The sequence below is a fragment of the Carcharodon carcharias genome, chromosome 22 (assembly GCF_017639515.1).
Source record: "Carcharodon carcharias isolate sCarCar2 chromosome 22, sCarCar2.pri, whole genome shotgun sequence".
NCBI classification, from domain to species: domain Eukaryota; kingdom Metazoa; phylum Chordata; class Chondrichthyes; order Lamniformes; family Lamnidae; genus Carcharodon; species Carcharodon carcharias.
Window position 1 is genome coordinate 44,758,260 of NC_054488.1, and position 21,430 is coordinate 44,779,689.

Sequence of the window (21,430 nt, forward strand, 5' to 3'; positions counted from 1 at the left end):
GGTAAGGCACTGAAGGGTGCCTCCATCTGTAGAATGGTACAGTGAAGTCGGCACCTACAGGTGAGGAGGGGATTGATTCAAAAGTATTTTAAAACAATACGATCCGCGGGTTGTTATGAGTCATGGAGGATGCTGAGGAAAATCCGGTATTTCCAGAGTTAATAGTTTCTGTCACCCTGGGATCTCCTTTAGTGTTTTACTCTTTGTTTACTCTGGAACCTACTGCAAACCTCATAGCTTATGAGGCTATCCTGTGCAAACACCATTTTAATAAAGAATTCATTGATCTACTAATGTGACTTAAAAGATGCTGGCAAACCTGTGCATCAATATTTATTCAGAATGAAGAGTGCATGCTGCACACAAACCTCTCCTCTAGTCAAATGGCATTGTAATGAAATCTTCCTGGCTTGTGAAGTTTACATGTTGCTAATGCCAAATATTTGGAGATTCACAGTTCCCTTTGGTCGCCAAGGGATAAAGCTGTCAGCCAGTGGAGCATTGAGTTTATGGCTGGTGGTTTAAGGGATCTGGTTGGCGGCCAATGGATCTTATGTTTGGCAAACATTTGAACTTCACAACTATTAATTTTAGTCTTGGCACAGCAGCGAATCTCTGAGGTTCAAACACTGTTCTGCCCCAAGCCTGACATCTGGGCACTGATCTAGCCCATGCGGTACTGAGCTCAAGGTCCAGGGCTGCCCAATTACACTCAGGGATATGGAGTATATGTTGCTGGGTTTTGTCAGTTTGTTGTAAGACCAATATAGAGGCAAAGCAGTTTGGAAAAAGCACCAACCTAGCAGAGTTGGATAAATTCTTGATTAACAAGAGAGTCAAAGGGTATGAGGAGTAGGCAGAATGTAGAGTTGAGGCCACAATCAGATCAGCCATGATCTTATTAAATGGTGGAACAGGCTCGAAAGGGCTGAATAGCCTACTCCTGCTCCTAATTTGCATGTTCATATAGCAAGGGAGTTAAATCGCTCACCTTTCACCTTTAGTTATCTGGTTGCAAATTCAGAACAAATGACAGAGTTCAGGATCTTCCCTCCATTGGTGGGGCTGTGGACCGTGGCCTTTTCAAATGCTTTGGTCCATTTGTTTGACTGCAGCTCTGGATCTAGAGAGGATGCAGCGCCACTCCAACTAAAGGCTTTTTAATGGTCTAAAACTAAATAGAACGTATCTCAAACTCATTCTCAGTGAGATAACTGGTCCATAATCAGGGTTAATTCAAGGAATTCACAAACAAGTAGTTTGGAAAATCAGAAGTGCCACATTGTGTTTAAAGCATATGCCAATTTACTGAGTTCAGATACACCGCTAGCATAGTGTCTGAGGAGAGCTGCTTGGCATCTGACTCACATTATTCCTGACCAGGAAGGCTTCAGATCATCATTGAATATAAAGGGAACAAAATGTAAACATCTTAAGTCTATCACAGGAAAGTGTACCCAAAAACCATGGGTAAAAACTGGGGAATTGTGATAAATATTGAAAGAGCATATTCCTATTGAAATGTTCTCTTGAGGTAGCAGAAAACTGGCATCTTTATTTTATCTGTGTAATTTTCTTTAGATTTTAAAATATTTTTTAAAAAAAGATTATATTTTTATATCTGAGCTGCCTGACTGGGGAGGTCTAAACTCCCCTTGATCGTTCAGTGGGTATCTTATGTGGTGCTGTACAAGATTCCAGTTTCATTCACTGTTGTGTGCTCTTCGATGCCCTCGTTTGGATTATGGGGGAGCTAATGATTAGCCTCCAAGCTAGGATGAGGAAGGAGTAGCATGGTTCTTCCTGATCACCCTGCATGAACTATATCCAGCACATTTACATCTATAGGAGAGTAAGGAAGGAAACTTGCAAAAAGAGAGAAATCCTAAAGGCGTCCTGTTTGCTCACTGTCACCATATAGAAGCACCCACAAAGCTGAACTCAAGCCCATGAGCAGTATCAGGGATAGAGGCGAAAAATGTTAGTCTGCTGAAATTTATAGAGCAGACATCTGTTCATGATTTTTAGAAATGTCATCACTTTTTCAAGTGCATTTTTTAAATTATGGAAAAACCTGGAAACTATGGAAAACCCTGGAAATCTCTAAAAATAACTTTGCTGTGAAAAAGCCCATAGATTCGCACTGACAGTTATCTTTGATACTATGTAAAGGTCTTCAACCTAAACCATCAAGTTTTGGCCACTTGCCCTGACATCTCCTGATGTGGCTCGGTGTCAGGTTTTATCTAATATAACCCCTGTGAGGCATCTAGGAATGTTTTACTAAGTTAATGGGGCTTTATAAATGCCAGCTCTTGTTGTTGAGAGAGAGGTAAAGAGGTGGAGAGGTTTAGGGAGGGAATTTCAGAGCTGACAATGTCGTCAACGCCAAAATATACAAATGTTGTGTCAACACAATTCGAAGATCCAGGATTCAAGGTTATTATTTAATTCTGGCTTCCCCAGTTTTCTCCTTTTCTGTCTCATGTGTGCTAACTAATGCACTCTGGTACCTCAGTCGAGTGTCCATTCTGCGTATGGGGCCTGAGACAGTGAATGCCTGTAGGTGCCAGAGCTAAATTCAATACTTTCTTCGCCAAAGCATCCACATTCACGAAAAAAGAGATTTGGAGACAAGAGCCCTTGGTGATAGCCTCTAACCGAGGGCACTGAGGTTACTTGTAACTCTCTTACTGACTCACTGGCTGAGATCAGCTAGCACAGTACAGATTAGTGGTCATTCTGGTCTTCACGAAATCTAATATTTCTGAAGATAAAGGGCTTGAACTTTATATAACAAGCTGCCAATAAACATTTGGTTTTCAAAGGACATACAAGCTGTTTTCATCTGTTTTTATGCTTCAGGACTAAATATAAAGCTATATATTTTGGGTCAGTTCAGAGGAAGGGTGCAGTTTCCACATTATTACACTGCTGAATTCATCTCTGTTATTTTATGCTGAGAAGGGTGGAGGGAGCTAGCCTTAGATAAGGAACAGGTGTTTGTTGAATTCCTCAAAAGAATCCTAGATTAGAAATACAACAAAACTGTGACTTGTGCCAACATTTCACTGGAATTCAGGCTGAGCATTCTTTCCCATCTTTTTCTGAATAGCCTGGCGGTTTTTTTTGTCGCTAACTGTTTAAAGTGGCAAAGGTCATACTGAGGATTTGCAAAGCATCAGCTGGAGTTTACAAACCATTCATCACCGGGCTGGTTAGAATTCCAGTTGTCCTAAAAGATCAGGATCTGTACACTTGGGAACAGAAATGTATTTGCCCCAAAGGGGTGCCTGCAATTTACAGTACCTTTGCAGATTTGGAAACGTTATGCTAGGAGCACTGTGTACACTCCACAAATGGAAAAAGCGGTGAGATGCTGGATGTCAGCTTTATTAATGAGTTTTTCCTCAATCCTCTTCATTCATCTGAATGGCTCCTGCTGCTGCTGGCAGGTTGCAAAGGGGTGGAGCACGCTGGGTTTCTCCAGAAGTTTGGCACCAGGGTGTTGTCAAGTGACTCATTTGATAATTGAATATTTAAGTATTTACTGAAATGACCAAACAGATGATCTGTTGGATTAAACCGTTGCAAAAATGCTAGTTAAACAAATATTTAAGAATTACAGCAGATTGCGAGTGTATTTATTTGTAATTAAGGAATCAGCTAAAAAGGATTGAGTATTTTGTATGGGCTGCAAGAATCTCTGCCTGGTCCTGTTTTTCAATCTGTAATCACCTAAAACCCAGTCAGCATGGATTTTAAAAATCAAAACCATTTTCCTTCCATAATGATCATGTTGACCCATGTTTTGAATGTTCACTTGTTAAGTAAACATCCTTTAGTGCATATCACATGTTTTACCATGTTTAAAATTACAATTACACATAGCCATAAGTGTATAACAGGCTGCTGGGACTCTGCTGTTTCAGAAATGTGCCCAAGTACATCAGCTAGCTAATAAATAGTCACACACTTTGGGAATTATTCCATAGCAATCACTATTAGCTTTGGCTTAGTAGTCATGCTCTTGCCCCTGAGTTAGGAGATTGTGAGTTCAAGCCCCACTCCAGGTGAGTGCTGCTCTGCAGCAGCTGTTACCTTTTGGATGAGGCATGAAATCAAGGCCCCATCTCCCCTCTCAGGTGGATGTAAAAGCAAATGTAATATTCTGAAGAAGGACAGAGGAGTTCTCCGGTGTGGCAGTGGTGCATTACAGTTCACTTAGAGATTCCGAGTTGCTGTGGCAACACATATTTTTTACATTTAAGTTGTAGTCTGGAGCTATGGATAGAGATGATAGAGGCCCCAACATTCTTTCCATCACATGGCTGACAAGGAATCTCTCCTGCTCTTACCACCTGTCATTGGAATGTGTTGAAAGGATTTGCAGACTGATACTCAACCTGTTTGATCACATTATGAACACACCTTCTGTAGCCCTCGAGTCCTGGGATGGGACTCACACCCAGAGTGCTCACTGACCCACAAGTCCTCCCATTCCTATCGTACTAGCCAATATTTATCAGTCAACCAGCATCAATAATGAGGATTATCTGTTCCTTATCTCACAAACTGGTTGCTGCCTTTCCTACACAGCAAGAGTGTAAAAGAATGGGAACTCCAAAAGTAGAAGAAAAAGGTTAAAGGGGACAACCTAAGGCCTGGTGGAAGAAGCAGGCTGGAGGAAGTTCTGGAAGTTACAAAAAGTGATGAGAAAATGAGAGGGCTAAGGAGAGAATTCCTGAGTGCATGGGGAGGATGGAACCTCTGTTACTGATGGTGGAGAGTATGGACACAGGATTGGAGAGACTGCAGGGTATAGTGGAGTTATAGGAAGAATTAAAGAGAAGGAAGAGGATTTTGAAGTAATTATGCTGGGGTATGAATAAATAAAAGTCACGATGATAAGGGTGATGGATGATTGCCCCATGGCTTAGGATAGGATGCTGGCTACAGAATTCTGAATGAGTTGGCATTTGTGGTAGAACTGGGGATCTGACAAAGAGAAGATTGGAGAAATTAAACCTCAAAGTGATGAAGATGCAGATGAGGCTTTCATTGCAAGGAAGGGCAGCGAGACAAGGGTGTGGGTAGCAATCTTTCAGAGGTACTAGTGGCAACAAATTGGGATTTGAAAATGAGTTCAGAGTCAAATAAGATGCACAAGTTGTATAGTGTATGTTCAGCCTAAGCAAGCAGCCAGGGAAGGAGATGGAACTCAAGCAAAACCTATCTGATGGGAGCCAAACAGGAGAACTTACTGGTGTTGAGCTAAAGAAAGTTTTGGTTCATTCAGGGTTTGATGTCAGATGGACAAAGAGCGCAATGATGGTCATCCAATCAAGGGTGGAAATGAAGAGGTACAGTTCAGAATTATTGAAGTGGGTATGGAAGCTGACCTCCTATTTACAGAAGCTGTTGCCAAGGGGCAGTATGTTTAAATAAAGGCAAGGTGGTGACCAAAGATAAACTCTTGAGACACTTCATGGCAACCGTGCAGGCAAGGAAGTCTGCAAGGTACAGGAATCTGCAAGTTTGGCTTCAATTCACCTGGACTAGAGAGTTATATAAACCACCCCACCCTGATTACTATTCAGTCAGACATCAGGTGAGAACCCAATGGTGGAATAGTCTTCCAACACTCATAATGTAATCACACACAAGTAGAGTGATAACTTAGATCAGTTACTGGAGGACAGCAGTCACCCATTGAACTGCACCCAGGCATAAATCAGCATCTAGGAGAAAGGAAAAGAATGTGGCAAGAAAAGTTAAATTTGGGCGATAAGATGAAGAACCGGGGATTAGAAAACTATAGTGGTTAACCTGGGGAGAAAAGGCAATAACAATTACAGTTACAATGTGTAGAGTTTACTAAGTATCAATAAGATTTAGAGATCTACAATTCTTTAACAGTATCTAGCTGCAAGTTAACCATTCACCAGTGAATTGACCAGCCACCTGGGCATCATATTGTTTAAAGCTGTAGATAGCTTCAGTCAGGTCTGCTGTAGATAGCTTCAGTCAGGTCTGCTGTAGCAACCTTGGTTGAGAAGGCAATGGGTGAGCTTCAAAAATAAGGTGTTTTCTGCTGATCAGCACAATTTCAGCCAAATCTGAACCTGAAGCAGACATGGGACTTTATTCCTTATTTTTCTCTCTTCTCATTTGACAGAGAAGGGACAGACAATTGTCTCTGTTGGAATCTCTGACAGCTCCGAGAAGCAGAGTGCATTTCCTCCCTAGGGAGTTGAACTAATATGAAAAGAGACAATCTGCACGGCACAGATAGAGAGGGCAGCCCAGAGCACTGTCAAAATGCTGCCTGAAAATTCCCACAGGGCCACTCCGTGGGGGCACGTTGTGGATTTTTTTTTATCATTCATATCACGCTGTTGTGTTTGACAAGGACTAATGAACACTGACACTGGGAGGTTATGCAATATTTATACAGAGACATGGCAACACATTGGACCGACCCTGTAGGCCAGTTATGGATCCTTCACACTATTTCCATTAACCCTTGAGTAACTGTAATCTCTCAGCAACAGCTCGGTGTCCCGATGGGAGAGGAAGGAAGTTGACCTAACGTGCAACAGAATCCAAATTCTAGCTTTAGGAGTGTATCTTGCTGAAAGTTACTGGTCGTGTTGAATAGGGTGGGTGGACATTCGAAAGGATTGTAGTTGGCACTTGAGGTCCAAATATAGCACTGAGGAATGGGGACAGGGCTGTACACACAGCTGTGAAGTCCCTCGAGGTGGGTTGTAGCTCTTGCACAACACATAAAGAGGAAGGAGCCTGTGTTTCCACAAAACGGAGGAGGGAGAATCCGTTTCAGCATCCTGCTGGGTCTGCCTTGTATCTAGATATGTGAAAGAAACTATTAGAATTCAGCCCAATCATTGACTTATTAGACAGGCCTTCACTCTGCCTATCCAAGTGGGCTCAGTCCCGAATTCAAAAGTGAAAGGACATCTTTTAAAAGTAGTATCTAAATGCCCTGTCACCCTGGACCCTCACCTCACATCTCATTTCCTCCAGTACCTGAGCCAGTGGGGGATGTGACTGGGTCGGTGGTGGGTGGGGGAGAGGCTTCGTTTGATCGAATCATCACACTGACAGGGAAAGGTCAGCCTGCGGAATAATGCGTGGCACAGGCCGCCAGTTTGTCAATATTCACCCAGCCCACTGATCAATCCATGCCCGTTAAGTAATTTGTGGGCCTGCAACAGCAAGATTTATAACATTTTAATTAGACATCGATCAGGCGCAACTTATCAGAACGTTTGATTACTTGGATTTTATGAATAGGCCCTGGCAATGGGGTTTCTATTTTCAAAGCTTGGAGGAGCCACAATGGTTCAGGGGCTTGAAGCAAGTCGGATGAGATTGAGCGATTGTGTGGGAGAAACAAACATGGGAGGGGAGAGAGAGACAGGGAATGTGACTGTATGATTTTATTCCCACTGCAGCCAGGATGCAGTTATATAAATAGAAACAAGTCTGCTGTGTGGGTCATGTTCACTTGGTTCACAGACACAAGTCCCACGTCTGCTACTCAAGTCTGGCTTCACGGGGTAGTGAGTCAGTCAATCACCTTTTTGACAAGGCAGTTAGACCGGCCATCATGTGGAAGCAAAAAGCACCCCCAGTGTAGCCGGGCCATTTAAATTGTCCCGTTTGCATTGGACAGCGAAGCAAATTGAACTTCTGCGACGAACCGGAGTCGCCAAGAATCCCAAACCCCGGATTATTCTGACCACGCCACCGATGGTCCGTGTCAATCCTGTACAGTTGCTGCCGCATCAGGATTCAGAGCTGACACCGCTCGCCTCAATCCGTTAAAATGAATAAAGGAAACTTGCTGTCCGTGGATCAATATCGGAGGATCAAATCCTAAACCTGATAGTTGAGTGGGATTGGAACTCTGCTGGTAGTGACCCACCTTAAGGAAATGCTGGTGGGGCTAACGTCCTATTGAATCCTACCCCATCGCTGTGTAATCAGAGAGCAGAATCCAAGTACAGCTTCCCGAGTGACTTGGGCAAAAATGCTTGTAGCCCATGATCGCCAGTTGGGGTTTAAATACCTTATCTCAGTTAGGGCTGTGAAAGAGACACTACCATTGACCTAAGCGTCTTCAGGTTCAATTGCGGAAAAATGAGCTTGATTCCCGCTTTTGATTACTACACTATATCCTCTGATGAAACGGGTGTTACAATTGAGATTTGTAAGGTTGTTTTGATTTGGGGCTGTCTTAAATTTAAGATAAAAGTCTGAAGTCTGCCTGACAGCAAGCCTGGCTGGTTTGATTGTTAGAGATTAGAGATTAAAGGGAGGCCAAATTGTTTTATTGGCAAGAGGTTGCAGGGTATTTACACCTGGAGACAACAATGGCAGCAGCCTGGGTACTCACAGTTTATAGACTGAGTCCCCAAAGTCGCAACAAAGTGTTGAGATCGGATTGTAAACAGTTGCCCTTGAAACTGTGCATTTACTTCCAAGATAAAAGAGAATTATAGTGTCAAGGCTAGTTCATCAGCATTTATGCCTGGATACAAGGTCCATATGACTCACATTACCATGGGCTTTGAGAGGAGAAGGATTTCTAAGTTATCCCTGAAAACTCACAGATAAGGTTAGTCTGCCAGGATCCAGGAGAGGGAGAGCAGATAAAGGCAGCAAGATGCTGTAGTTCACCGTGCAGGGATGCATTTGTGGATTGGAAAGACCAAATGCATGGGGAGTTAAAATGAGGCTGGAAGATTTGCCTAGCTTTAACTATAAGGAAAAGTCTCCAGGAAAATTCATGCCTTAAAAGAAAGTTCTGGAGTTAAAAGTTTCCAGGCTGGGAAAGGAAAAGATCGGAAGTAAACCCTCAGAAGCTAAGAACCATTTTGGACTGATTCTGGGAGAACTGAATGTCTACTTAAAGGGCAGTGTAATGTATACCTGTGAAGTGTGCTTTTTTGGTTGTGCTAAAATTAAAAAGGGAAAAGTTCCACGCTGTGGTTTAAAGTATAAGTTGCCTACAAAGATAGTATTTAGATATTAGTGCTATTAGACTGGTGTCACAGTATAAGTCTTAAAATGTGAAATCTTGCTGTGTTATCCATTCAGCTATTAACAGGAAGTTCTGAAATCCCTTTTTAAAAAGTTATTGGTCTCTTTGGTGATCATGACTGTGATGCTATCTGCAGCTAAATGGCTTTCCAATATGCACACATGAAGATTAGCTCTCTAATCAAAAAGCACAATACCATGGATGCTGGAAATCTGAAATAAAACAGAAAATGCTGGAAATACTCATCAGGTCAGGTCCCATCTGAGGAAAGAGTTAGAGTTAACGTATCAGGTTGAAGACCTTCCATCAGAACTGGGAAAAGTTAGACACTTAAAAGGTTTGGAGCAAGTGGTAGGTGGGGCAAGGACAAAAGGAAGGTATGTGGTAGGCAGGAGAAATTGAATGACAGAGGAGTTAGTCCTCTAGGGCCAATGAGAATGGAGATGGTGCAAAAAAAGAAACAAAAATAACAAATGATGAGCCTAACTCAAGTGTTCTGCTGTCTGAAAGCAAAAGGAAGAGAGAAAAAAAATGAAACATGCACAGAAAAGGAATCAAAATGGGGAACAGAGTTTATGTCCTGAAATTGTTGAACTCAATGTTGATTCCAGAAGGCTGTAAAGTGTCTAATTGAAAGATGAGGTGCTGTTCCTCAAACTTATGCTGAGCTTCACTGGAACAGTGCAGCAGGCCGAGGACAGAAATGTCAGCATGAGAGCAAGATGGAACAGAATCACAGAATTTTAATGGCACAGAAGGAGGCCATTTGGCCCATCGTGTCTGCACCGGCTCTCCAAATGAGCATTATTGACCGAGTGCCATTGCTCTGCCTTTTTCCCATACCACCAGCCATCAGAAGCTTGAGGTCACACTTGCAGACTGAATGGGGACAGCTTTAGAAAAGAGCAAAGCAGTGCTTTCTCAAAGGCATCCAGGTGATTAGATATAGGACTGCCCAGGTTCAGAGGAAACTAAGGACAGGAAGCTCCTGGGAGCCCAGGTATTACAGCTGACCCTCGATCAATGTCCAGATCGAACCTGATGGGCAGGATCCCTACTTCACTGGTGATTGAATAAGCCAAAGTCCATTTATGTACACGGGAATCTGGGATTTGTGTGCTGCGCCATTGGGATGACATCCCACAGTTCCATCCATTTTCTGTGAAAATAACAAACAGATGGCTATACTGAGGGGCCAATTTTGATTAATGTGCTGGCCAACTACTAAAAAGAAACTGAGAGCATGTTTGAACAAAGGCACAGCACCACCTACTGACACTCAGTGCCATTACACAAGCAGCAGAGAGAAAAAAAAATCGATCAGCAAGGTTTCTAAAGGAGTCCATCCATTACATTAATCTGTTTGCATAATAGTTGCAGTGCAATTTGATTCCTAGACTTGAAGCACTGATATGGAGTGGTTAGTGTTACCCAAAACTGTTTAATCACAATCCAACCTGTGGAATAGAGACACACGATTTGCCATACTAGTACAATAAGCTGGATACTGCATAGTATTGCACAGTATTTAATATTTCATTTCTGAAAAAGCATATAACTCAAATTCTTATTTATTTCAAAATAAAATTATTAACGCTTTGAGACTTTTCTATGAATTTCCCTGACAAATGAGATCCTCTAATTAAGCACCGACCAGGAATCACCACTCACAGGGTCTCCTGAGTCTGTACTCCTTAGTATCATACCAGGTAGGGCATTTAAAACATGAGGGCTTGCAACTTTTATCAGAGCTTGCAGCTTTTCCCTTACGTTTCTTCCTCTCCTGAAGCTGGTGACCGAGACACTTTTGCATTGGCACCAGATGCCCTCTGCTACCTCATGCAAGTGGCCATTCCCCTCAGTAAATCTTGACAGTGAGCATTGGCAGATTCTCCAAGCCACATTGTCCAGATTGTCTCCCCTAATTCCTGCTCAATCTCTAACCTCCCCTTTCTTGCCCAAGGTCCTCGAGTATGTCATCAGCACCCAGCCGCGTGTTCATCTCTTTATTTGAATGCCATCGGCCTCTGTTCTGCCCTGGCCAAAGCACCAAGGCCACACTGGTCAAAGTTGCCAGGAATCTTCTGTGACTGCAACAATGGCAATTTACCCTTCCTTGACTTCTCTGCTACACTCGACGTGGTTCAGCATGCCATCCTCCTCCAGCACTTCACTTCAGTGGAAGTGCTCTTGCTTGGTTTACCCTGTTAGCTGTCCCAATACAGCCAGCACATCTCCAGGATTGGCATCTCCAAAGTTCTGCAAGGTCACATAGGAAAACAAGTTGTTGTGGTCGCAGTCAAAGTTAATCCTGTTTTCAAAAACACGTTTTCTGACAGCTGATTGTTGGACAGCAATCAGGAACTGGAAGTCCTGCTGAGTTACCATTCCCTTGTCCAGGGATAATGAAGCCAATAGTAGCATCGCTGCTCGCACTCTAACAAGAGAATAAATAACTCAGGAGTTAAATCTACGACCTGCAGATCAATGTGGTTGAGCTAAATATAATGCCTTTACCACCTGACCAAAAAGGACAGCTTTTAATAACAAACCTGCTAGTAATTTTTGGTCCAATGTCTAATTGCCTCTATCATTTTTCAAGACAGACTGCTGTGGGTTTGTGTCCCAGAGGCAAATTTTAAGCCTGAGGTCTGAGATTTATCTCTGGCAATGCTTCATGAAGTTCAAAAAAGTATCACATTAAAAACTTTATTAAACTAAAATATTCATGTGCTTTTTAAATGAAATATATATTTTCCTCCCCTTCAGCTTTGAATAGAATCGACCAACTTGACATATCCAAAGAAGGCCAGTTAGCAGAGGACAGGTCAGGGACCCAGACAGGTCAGATCTCTATTTTGACCACAACTAAACAAAATAACGTGGACCAGATGAACGAGTTTATTCGTTGGATCCATAATTATATAATTGCCTCTAGAAAATTTTCTTCCTTACTTTTTTTTATTTTAATTGCTTCAGCTTACCCAGTTTTCAAGAACCTAGGCAGGTGGATGAATGAATCCAGCGTCCAATGCTGGGCAGGTGGATCAATAGCTCACAAATGCAATGCTGGACCAGCAGATCAATGCCCTAGCCCACAGCCACAAAGGCAGTCGGGGTAATTTCTCCAAGGGCTTTTCCAGTGCCTCTCAGAAAGTCATATATTTTCAGGTGAATGTTATTTTCCTTGACTAAGCTTTCGTTATAAGAGAATGAAAGAACACAATAAATAACAGGAAATGGAGCATGTTGCAAATTAGGTGGAAAGACAGAGAACCCCTAGGTTACACCTACCAGTGTCCTTCAGAGATTTAATTCCATGAAACCTACCAGCTCCAATTTGTTTAATTATATCCACACATTTACACAGAACAGCAGTTTTGTAAATTACATATAAACGTATTAATATTTAAAGATTCACATTAGGACGAGTGTACCCAAGAACCAAACACCTTATTTTGAGGATATGAAAGAATTTGCTGACCAGACACTTCTCTTGAGATCATGCATGGACACAATTGATTTGCACAACTGCACCAGCTCAGAAAGTGCTAGCTCTATTGTGGCAGTTAATCTCCCTCCTTTGTACACAGTTAGACAACTATTGCGCTTGCATTTAAGGAAAGGTTGGATAGGTTGGGCCTCTATCCATTGGAATTTAGAAGAATTGAGAGGTGACCTTTTTGGAACATATAAGATCTGAGGGAGCTTGACAGGGTGGATGCTGAGAGGATTTTTCCCGTTGTGGGTGAGACTAGAACTAGGGAACAGAGTTTAAAATAAGGGGTCTCCCATTTAAGATGGAGATTAGGAGAATATTTTTCTCTCAGCATAATCAATCTGTGGACTTCTCTTCCCCAGAGAGCAGTGGATTCAGCGTCACTGAATATTTTTAAGGCCGAGTTAGGTAGATTCTTGGTTGATAAGGGAGTCAAAGGGTAGAAAAGAAAGTAGAGTTGCGGCCGCCATCAGATCAGCCATGATCTTATCAAATGGCAGAGTAGGCTCGAGGGGCCGAATGGCCTACTCCAATTCCTAATTTATCTGTATCTTATTTGTAGAGCATTCCCCACTTAGTACATCTCAGATCATTTCACAAGAGTGGTGGACTACACTTAGGAAGTGAGGAAAATTGGGGGGAAGAGATAAAGTCCTAAGACACAGTTTACAAGGAGGCCCTTGAAGATAAGGCGAGAGTTAGCAAAGTGGTATGGGGGCAAAATTCAAGAGGGAAGAGACACAGTAACTGAAAGCTTTCTCTGCTGATTACAGAATTCCATATGGCTGCAGGATTTCTCGTGCCCTTCATTACGTGGGACTTTTTATGAATTGTTTCACTACATTTTAGACTATACTGTCAAAAGGAAAATTACTCACTTTACCTTTGGTTTTTCTCAGTCTTTCAACAGTCACCACTCGAACCTGAATTCCCTATGATTTTTTTTCAGCTGCATACTTAAACCAAATAGTTTCTGTCTGCCGTCCCTTATGATTCAATGCTTAAAATGCTTTTCTCATTAGTGAACCCAGTCCATGATCAGCGATTGATAAAACAAAGCAGGGACCTCATGAAACACGGTGTCAGACTACCGCCATTTCTTTTTCAGGTGAAGCCAGTGCTTCAGAAACATATTTGAGCTCATAAATGATGAATTCGGAGCGATGGCTCTTATACATTCGAGCGAGAGAAAAATGCTTCAACTTGCATCCGATCTGCGCTCAAGGTTAGTTGGCAAGAGCCACATTTTGCAACTACTTTCGACAAGATTCAGTTGCTTGTAGGTTACTGCTGGACAAGCACCATTAACAATCCGCATTAAATCTCAACGCTGTCAATTCTGTCAAAGGACTGTTTGAAAATGCATCTCACAATTTATTCACCATAATTAAAGGCAAGGGATTGGTTATCACAAGATAAGGGAGGCCATTTGGCCCTTCTTAAATTTCCATCATATTCTAATCTTTCCACCACTACAGTTAATTGTTTCTTAAGCGTTTCGAGATTTTGCCTCAACTGTGCTATTTGGAACAAAAACAGAATTACCTGCAAAAACTCAGCAGGTCTGGCAGCATCGGCGGAGAAGAAAAGAGTTGTCGTTTGTTGTAGGGTCATGAGGACTCGAAACGTCAACTCTTTTCTTCTCCGCTGATGCTGCCAGACCTGCTGAGTTTTTCCAGGTAATTCTGTTTTTGTTTTGGATTTCCAGCATCCGCAGTTTTTTGTTTTTATCTCTGTGCTATTTGGAAGTCCTTCACAAATGTTGATCACTCTGTGTGAAGAATAATTCTGGGTATGAGCCTTAAGACAGTCTTTTATTGGTTGAAACCTGCATCCTTTCATTCAATTTCCAGTTTAAATCATGGCATTCCACATTAGTATCCTGTATAACTCTGAAAGATCACCTTTCAGACACCTCTTTCCAGGATGAATTGTCTTGTTCTCGTCTCTTATCTCAGACCCATGGCTAGGGAGCAGCCTCTGCACTGCTGCAGTGCATCAATGCGACTCTTGTTTCTTGGCACAGTACTCAAGGTGCAGTCTGGCCAGAGGACTACAAAATTCGGTCACCTTTTTCTACAACTTCATATGGATCCACTCAGAAACAGACATTTTCATTGCCTCCAAGATTGCTATGCTTGGGCAGTAGATCACACAATAGGTGGGTAAGTGTAAAACATTGTGGCGTTTGTCATCCTGTACATTGTAGACACCGCAGCTATGGTGGAGGGAGAGGGTGTTTAAGCTGGTGATGGAATGCAGACAATTATGCTGGACAGTGTTGCTAAAGCTGCACTCATCCAGGTAAGTGGAGATTGTTTCATTGCTAACTTGTTGGTGGTGGAAAGCCTTTGCAGAGTCGGGATATGAGCCATTCATAACAAAATCAGAGAATTTTACAGCACAGAGGGGGGCCATTCGGCCCATCGTCTCTGCACAAGCTCTCTGAATGAGCAATTCACTTAGTGCCCATTCTCCCCATAACCATGAACATTCTTCCTTTTCAATAACAATCTATTTCCCTTTTGAATGCCTCGACTGAACGTGCCTCTACTACTTTCAGGCAGTGCATTCCAGACCTTAATCACTCACTGTGTGAAGTTTTTTTTCTCATTGCTTTTGCTTCGTTTGCAAATTAGTTTAAATCTGTGTCATCTCATTCTCAATCCTTTCATGAGTGGGAATAGTTTCTCCCTATCTATTTGGCCCAGGCCCCTCATGATTTTGAATACTTTTATCAAATCCTCTTTCAGCCTTCTTTTCTCCAGGGAAGACTTCTCCAAACTATCTTCATAACGGAAGTTCCTCATACCTGGAACCATTCTTGTGCATCTTTTCTGCACTCTCTCCAATGCCTTCACATCTTTCCTAAAGTGCAGCGATAGAATTGGACGCTCCAGCTGAGGCCAAACCAGACTTCTATACAAGTTTAACATAACCTTCTTGCTCCTGTACCCTATGCCCCTATTAATAAAGCCTAGGATACTGTATGCTTTATCAACCACGCTCTCAACTTGTCCTGCCAGTTTCAATAACTTATGCACATATACATCCAGGTCCCCACCCGGTGCGGAGGGGGTCGGGGAGGGAGGGGGGCCTCCTCCTAAGCTTCCTTCTGAGCCTGGACAATTTGGCCATCAACAGGTCCAGGCAGCGGCAATGTTCTGAAGAAGGGTCATACAGACTCAATACGTTAACTCTGTTTTTCTCTCCACAGATGCTGTCAGACCTGCTGAGTTTTTCCAGCAATTTTTATTTTTGTTTGGGCAGTCAAGGGGCTTGCCCTGCCTGTCTGTCTGTCTGCCCCTCTACCGTGGCAATGTTCGCGGCCGGATGGCCCTGGAGAGGTAGCACGCAGCGTCCGCCGGTACACTAGAAGCCTTCCGCGATCGGTGGGCTGGGGGGTGCATCATCACCCCCGGAAATGGCATTTTGATTTGATTTTGTAAGTTTTTGTTTTAGCTACAGTGGCCCCACCAGGGGGCGTCACCCCCTCTGATTTATCGATTTTTAAGTTTGATTTATTGATTTTTATTTCTCAAAAAAGCACACCCAGTTCCCTCTGCTCCTGCGCCCCCTTGACTTATACCCTTTAAATATTGTCAGTCCTTGTTCTTCCTATCAAAATGAAACACTTCATATTTCCCTGCATTGAACGTCACCTGACACCAGTCCACCCGTTTCATTAACTTATCTACGTCCTTATGAAATTCTACACTATCCCCCTCACAGTTTACAGTACTTTCAAATTTCGTATCATCTGCAAGTTTTGAAATTGTGCCCTGTACACCGAATACCCAGTTATTGACCTGCTCTGGTAGCCACAATATTTATGTGGCTGGTCCAGTTGGATTTCTGGTTCATAGCAACTCCCAGAAGGTTGATGACAGGGGATTTAGTGATGTTAATGCTGCTGAATGTCAAAGGGAGGTGGTTGGACTCTCTCTTGTCAGAGATGGTCATTTTCTGACACTTTTGCGGTGCAAATGCTACTTGCCACTCATCAGTCCAAGCCTGAAATTATCCAAGTCTTGCTGCTTGCAGGCACAGACAGTTTCATTATCTGAGAGAATGTAATTAAAGCATAACACTCTGGAACCATCAGTGAAGAGCTCCACTTCTAAATTTGTATTGTGCACCATTCCTTCATAATTTTTTCCTGTCCAATTTTCTTCCCTCTTGCTCTTCTGAAGATGTCAACTTCCTCAATGAAGGTAGTTCAACAAGCATTAGTCCTAATGGGCACTGTTCACACGTCCCAACAGTGAGTATCAGTTGCTGAAAACAGACCCGTCATCAATTAAAATCCAAATCTGTACTTTTCAGCAAATCAGCAATCAGGAAAAAGAAGATGATCAAATTTTCCTCATCCCTAAACTTTAGGGCACTGAGACCAACTGTTGTACCTCAACTCCCGTGTGGCTCAACTACCACAATGCAGTCTCGGGACCATTAATGGAGCCTTCATTATCTAAATAACTCTCGGATAGTGAATTTACCTCCAGTTTTTCCAACACTTTACAATGCTTTACGCTAGCGTTTTCTATAAAAAAAACATCAGTTTTGAATACCAAACAATTTTATTTCAAGCTTTTCAGTTCTATAATTTTTTTCAAATTACATTTCTGTATCACTCTCATTTGATAAAACCAGCTTCCCACTTGAACCATCACATGCCTGGGATCACACTACCAGGCACATTGCCGGGGCAGACATTTTACCACAGTGGAATGCTGGGTTATGCAAGTCCTTGTTTAGCAATGAGGCTCATGCAAATGGTACAAAGGCTGCAAACTATCGCAGTAAAATATCAGCCCACAGACTCTAACCTGTCCTGGTCCATGATTCTTACGACCATCATTGCCATTCCATTAGGTTTATATAGAGCTCCGTCACAACATTTAAATGTCTCAGTGTTTTCCGTAATGAATTATTTTTGGAGTGTAGTGACTCTGCTTCTGCAGACCAGTCCAGATATTTGCATTCCCTAAGGTGGCTGCTATTATGTTTCATGTAATAACTGAGTGTCAGCTTGGCACAAAGGTAACGTCCTTGCCTCGAAGTCAGGAGATCATGGGTTCAAGACTCAAAGCGGGATTGGAGCACGTCGTCCAGGCTGCCAGTTCAATGGGGTACTGAGGGAGAACTGCACAGTCAGAGATGACGTCTTTTGGAAATCAAAGCCCCATTTGCCTGTTTAAGTAGACATAAACGATCCCATGGCACTGCTCAAATAGGAGGCATCTCTCCTGACATCCTGGCCAATGTGTCTCTCAACCAACACCTACTAAACTGGTCAAAGGGAATCATTTATTTCACTGCTGTTTGTGGAACCTTGCTATGCACAAATTGGCTGCCGAGTTTGTCTACAAAATAACAGCAACAACACTTCAGAAGTAATTCATTGGCTGTGAAGCTCTTTGAGATCTCCTGAGAATGAGAGTGAGAATGAGAATGAGAATGAGAGAGGAGCTACACTAATGACACTTCATGACACATGGCAAATGAAAGAGATACCAGAAGATCAGCATTCAACAAGTTAGCAATTTAAAACTGACACAAAACATAAAAATCCCCTCTCATTAGATGTGGACTGCTAAAAAAAAAGTGGAAAACAAGCTCAGCATTATCTGGAGATTGTGGCACTTTGAACAATTCCATTTGTTACACAATAACTAGATCAGTGTTCCTCAGTTGCACGTACAGTTGTAGAATTTTGGCCACGGTGTCACTCATATTCATTTCCGCCCCAACACACAATTGGTCACGCAGTGAATGCACCTCTTTGAGAAGGGCCTGAAATAAAACAAGATCGAAATAAAGAAATTATCATCTGAAGATTACAAGAGAAATTTCTTGTATTTTCGGTAAGACCAACTGCATTCACATCCGAGATGTTATTCTAGGCAGTCTGAAGAGAGAGTGCTTCAGCAGTGGACTCTTGAGCTGAGCTGCTTCACATTCGCAAAGTTAGAAAAATCGGTCAAACTGTACAATAAAAGCAAAATACTGAATTGCTCAACTGATTCCTGGGACGATGGGGTTATCTGATGAAGAAAAACTGGACAGGTTGTGCCTGTATCCATTGGAGCCTAGAAGATTGAGAGGTGATCTTATTGAAACTTTTAAGATCCTGAGGGGGCTTTACAGGGTGGATCCAGAAAGGATGTTTCCCCTTATGAGATGGACTAGAAATGGGCACAGTTTAAATACAAGGGTGCTCCCTTTTAAGACAGAGATGAGGAGAAATGTTTTCTCTCAGAGGGTCATTAAACTGTGGAATTCTCTTCCCCGAAGAGCAATGGAAGCAGGATCATTGAATATTTTTAAGGCTGAGTTAGACTGTTGATTGAAAAGTGAGTCAAAGGGCAGAATTTTTCCTCGTCGAGCTGGGGGGCGGGGCCTACTCACCAGCGTGAAAATGACGTGGGATAACGTTGGGGGGGATCCCCCGATGTCATCCCGCCCCATTTAAATATTCAGGAAGGCAGGGGCACAGCGCAATCAGCTGTCCTCCCACCGACCAGTCAATGGCCAGTTGAGGCCATTGACAGGATAATTAAGCCAGTTAAAGGCCCTGCCCGTCCAACCTTAAGGGGCAGGCCAGGAGCCCCGACGGGCAATAGAAAAAACATGAAACCTCATTCACTGGCGGGATGAGGTTTCATGTCTGTTTTTAAAACCTTTAATAAAGTTTATGTGATACTTATTAACATGTCCCATCACTTAGTCTCAGGGAGATGTGCGCTCTTTCATGCGCATGCGTGAAAGAGCACACCCTGACAGTTGGGGAATCCCTCGCCCCCAATAGGAAGTGCACAGCGCTTCCCATCAGGCAGCCCGATGAGTGGGCCTTAATTGGCCCGCCCATGCAAAATAGCGGCGGGGCCCGTTTCGGTGGCGGCGATCGGCTGCCTGCCTGCCATCGAGCCGGTGGGGCCCGCCCGCCCATCAAGGGCAAAATTCTGCCCAAAGATTATAGGGTGTAGACAGGAAAGCAGAGTTGAGGCCACATTTAGATCAGCTATGATCTTATGAAATGGCAAAGCAGGCCTGAGGGGCTGAATGGCCTACTTCTGCTCCTAATTTGTATGTTCGTATGTATGTACCGTGAATGCTGGAAATCTGATAAATGTGCTGGAAATACTTAATAAGTCTGGCAGCATCTGTGGAGCGAGAAGCAGAGTTAATGTTTTGAGTCAAATGTGTTCTGAAGAAGAGTCATGTTTGACTTGAAACATTAACTCTGTTTTTCTTGCCACAGATCCTGCCAGACCCACTGAATATTTCCAGCATTTTCTGCTCTTAGGTCAAACTGTACATCTGGATCACGGAGCTTAGGAAGGTAAAAGTGGAATTGAGCTTGACGAAGTAAAACAAATCCTATATTTATTGTTTTAGGAATTTCAAACTTAACTGCATTTTTGTTGCGATGGGAATTCTGTTCATGGAACTCAATCTGCCTCCCAGTAACCAAAAAAAAGAGGAATTTAAAAAACTTAGCATGTATTTATTCTTGGAATAGAAGAACAGTATATAATTCCCATCTTTAGTTGCCTTGAAGGTATTTACAGTCTTCAACTTAGTGTGGGACTGGAGTCACAGAACAGCTAGGCTGCTGTATTCTTTTGGTCCTTGGGAGTTTTTCTATGAATGCAAAATGGACAGATTTGTCCATTCTTTTACTGCCAGCAGAGGACTCTAGCATGCCAGATAAACTCTCCATCAAAAGAGTCATTACTTCAGCAGGCATTTTTTTTAAGTTGACGGCTAATATTTAGGTTGTTTCAGGGACCATCAGAATGAGGGAGAGGTTGGTGGGCGGCAGGGGAGCGTGTGGGGAAATGGTAGATGCACATTAATCTTGGGGTTTGTGTTTTTCAATTACATGATCACAAGCACAGTCTGCCTTCCCAACATCTGTCCAGCACCTTAACTCAGACTCTGCAGTATTCCCAAGTTTGCTTCACACTCTCCTTACCTCTGCATTGTGTACCAGCTGTCTGAGACACTGTACTCGAAGGCCAGGCAGTGAGTCACCACTGGGAGAACTCTGCTCCAAAAGCATCTGTTCAGCGTAAAAGAAACACACGTACAATTAATCAGTTTGAGAGGACTAGCAAAATGACATGTTTGCTATGAAGCTCTTAAACGTGTATTTTAATGAGCACTGCCTACATTGCGTGTCCCTCTCATTTCATTATTTTTTTTATAAACAGTAACTGTTTGAATGAGAAATGTCCATAATCAAGGGAGGCAGTCACTGGACTATAATCCAGCGTCTCAGGGTAATACTCCGTGGACTCGGGTTCGAATCCCACCACAGCAGAAGGTAAAATTTGAATTCAATAAAAATCTGGGCTGTCTAATGATGACCAATCTTGACAATTAAACAACCCATTCTCGACTGTCGTAAAAACCCATTTGGTTTGCTAGTGCCTAAGGAAATCTGTCGTCCTTACCTGGTTAGTGCTTCCTCTAAGTGATGTCCAACATGGAGAAGTACTGATTCATCTGCGTGGTGATCAGCAGGAGGTTTCCTTGCCCATGTTTGACCTGATGCCATGAGGCTTCATGGGGTCTGGAGTCAATGTGTGGCAATACTACCATTCTAAGTGGGATAGATTTCGAACAGATCTCGATCAAGATTTTGCAACCATGAGGCGCTGTGGGCCATCAGCTGCTGAGTTGTACTCAGCCACAATCTGTAACCTCATGGCCCGGCATATCCCCAACTCTACCATTACCATCAAGCCAGGGGATCAGCCCTGGTTCAATGAAGAGTGCAGGAGGGCATGCTAGGAGCAGCACTAGGCATACCTAAAAATGAGGTGTCAACCTGGTGAAGCTACAACACAGGA

General features: G+C 42.9%; 1 protein-coding gene across 2 annotated transcripts in view; it reads right to left on the reverse strand.

Moving 5' to 3' along the window:
* Window positions 1-17,130: 17,130 nt before the first annotated feature.
* The window catches only part of faap100 (FA core complex associated protein 100), a 28,403-nt gene continuing 24,103 nt past the window's right edge, over window positions 17,131-21,430 (reverse strand). For both annotated transcript variants that reach the window (XM_041217129.1, XM_041217130.1), the window contains 2 exons: window positions 20,551-20,637; window positions 17,131-18,365 (listed from right to left, as the gene is read on the reverse strand). In XM_041217129.1, coding sequence (XP_041073063.1) covers window positions 18,234-18,365; window positions 20,551-20,637 — 219 coding nt within the window. In that variant the 3' untranslated portion in view covers window positions 17,131-18,233. The remainder of the gene's footprint in view (window positions 18,366-20,550; window positions 20,638-21,430) is intronic.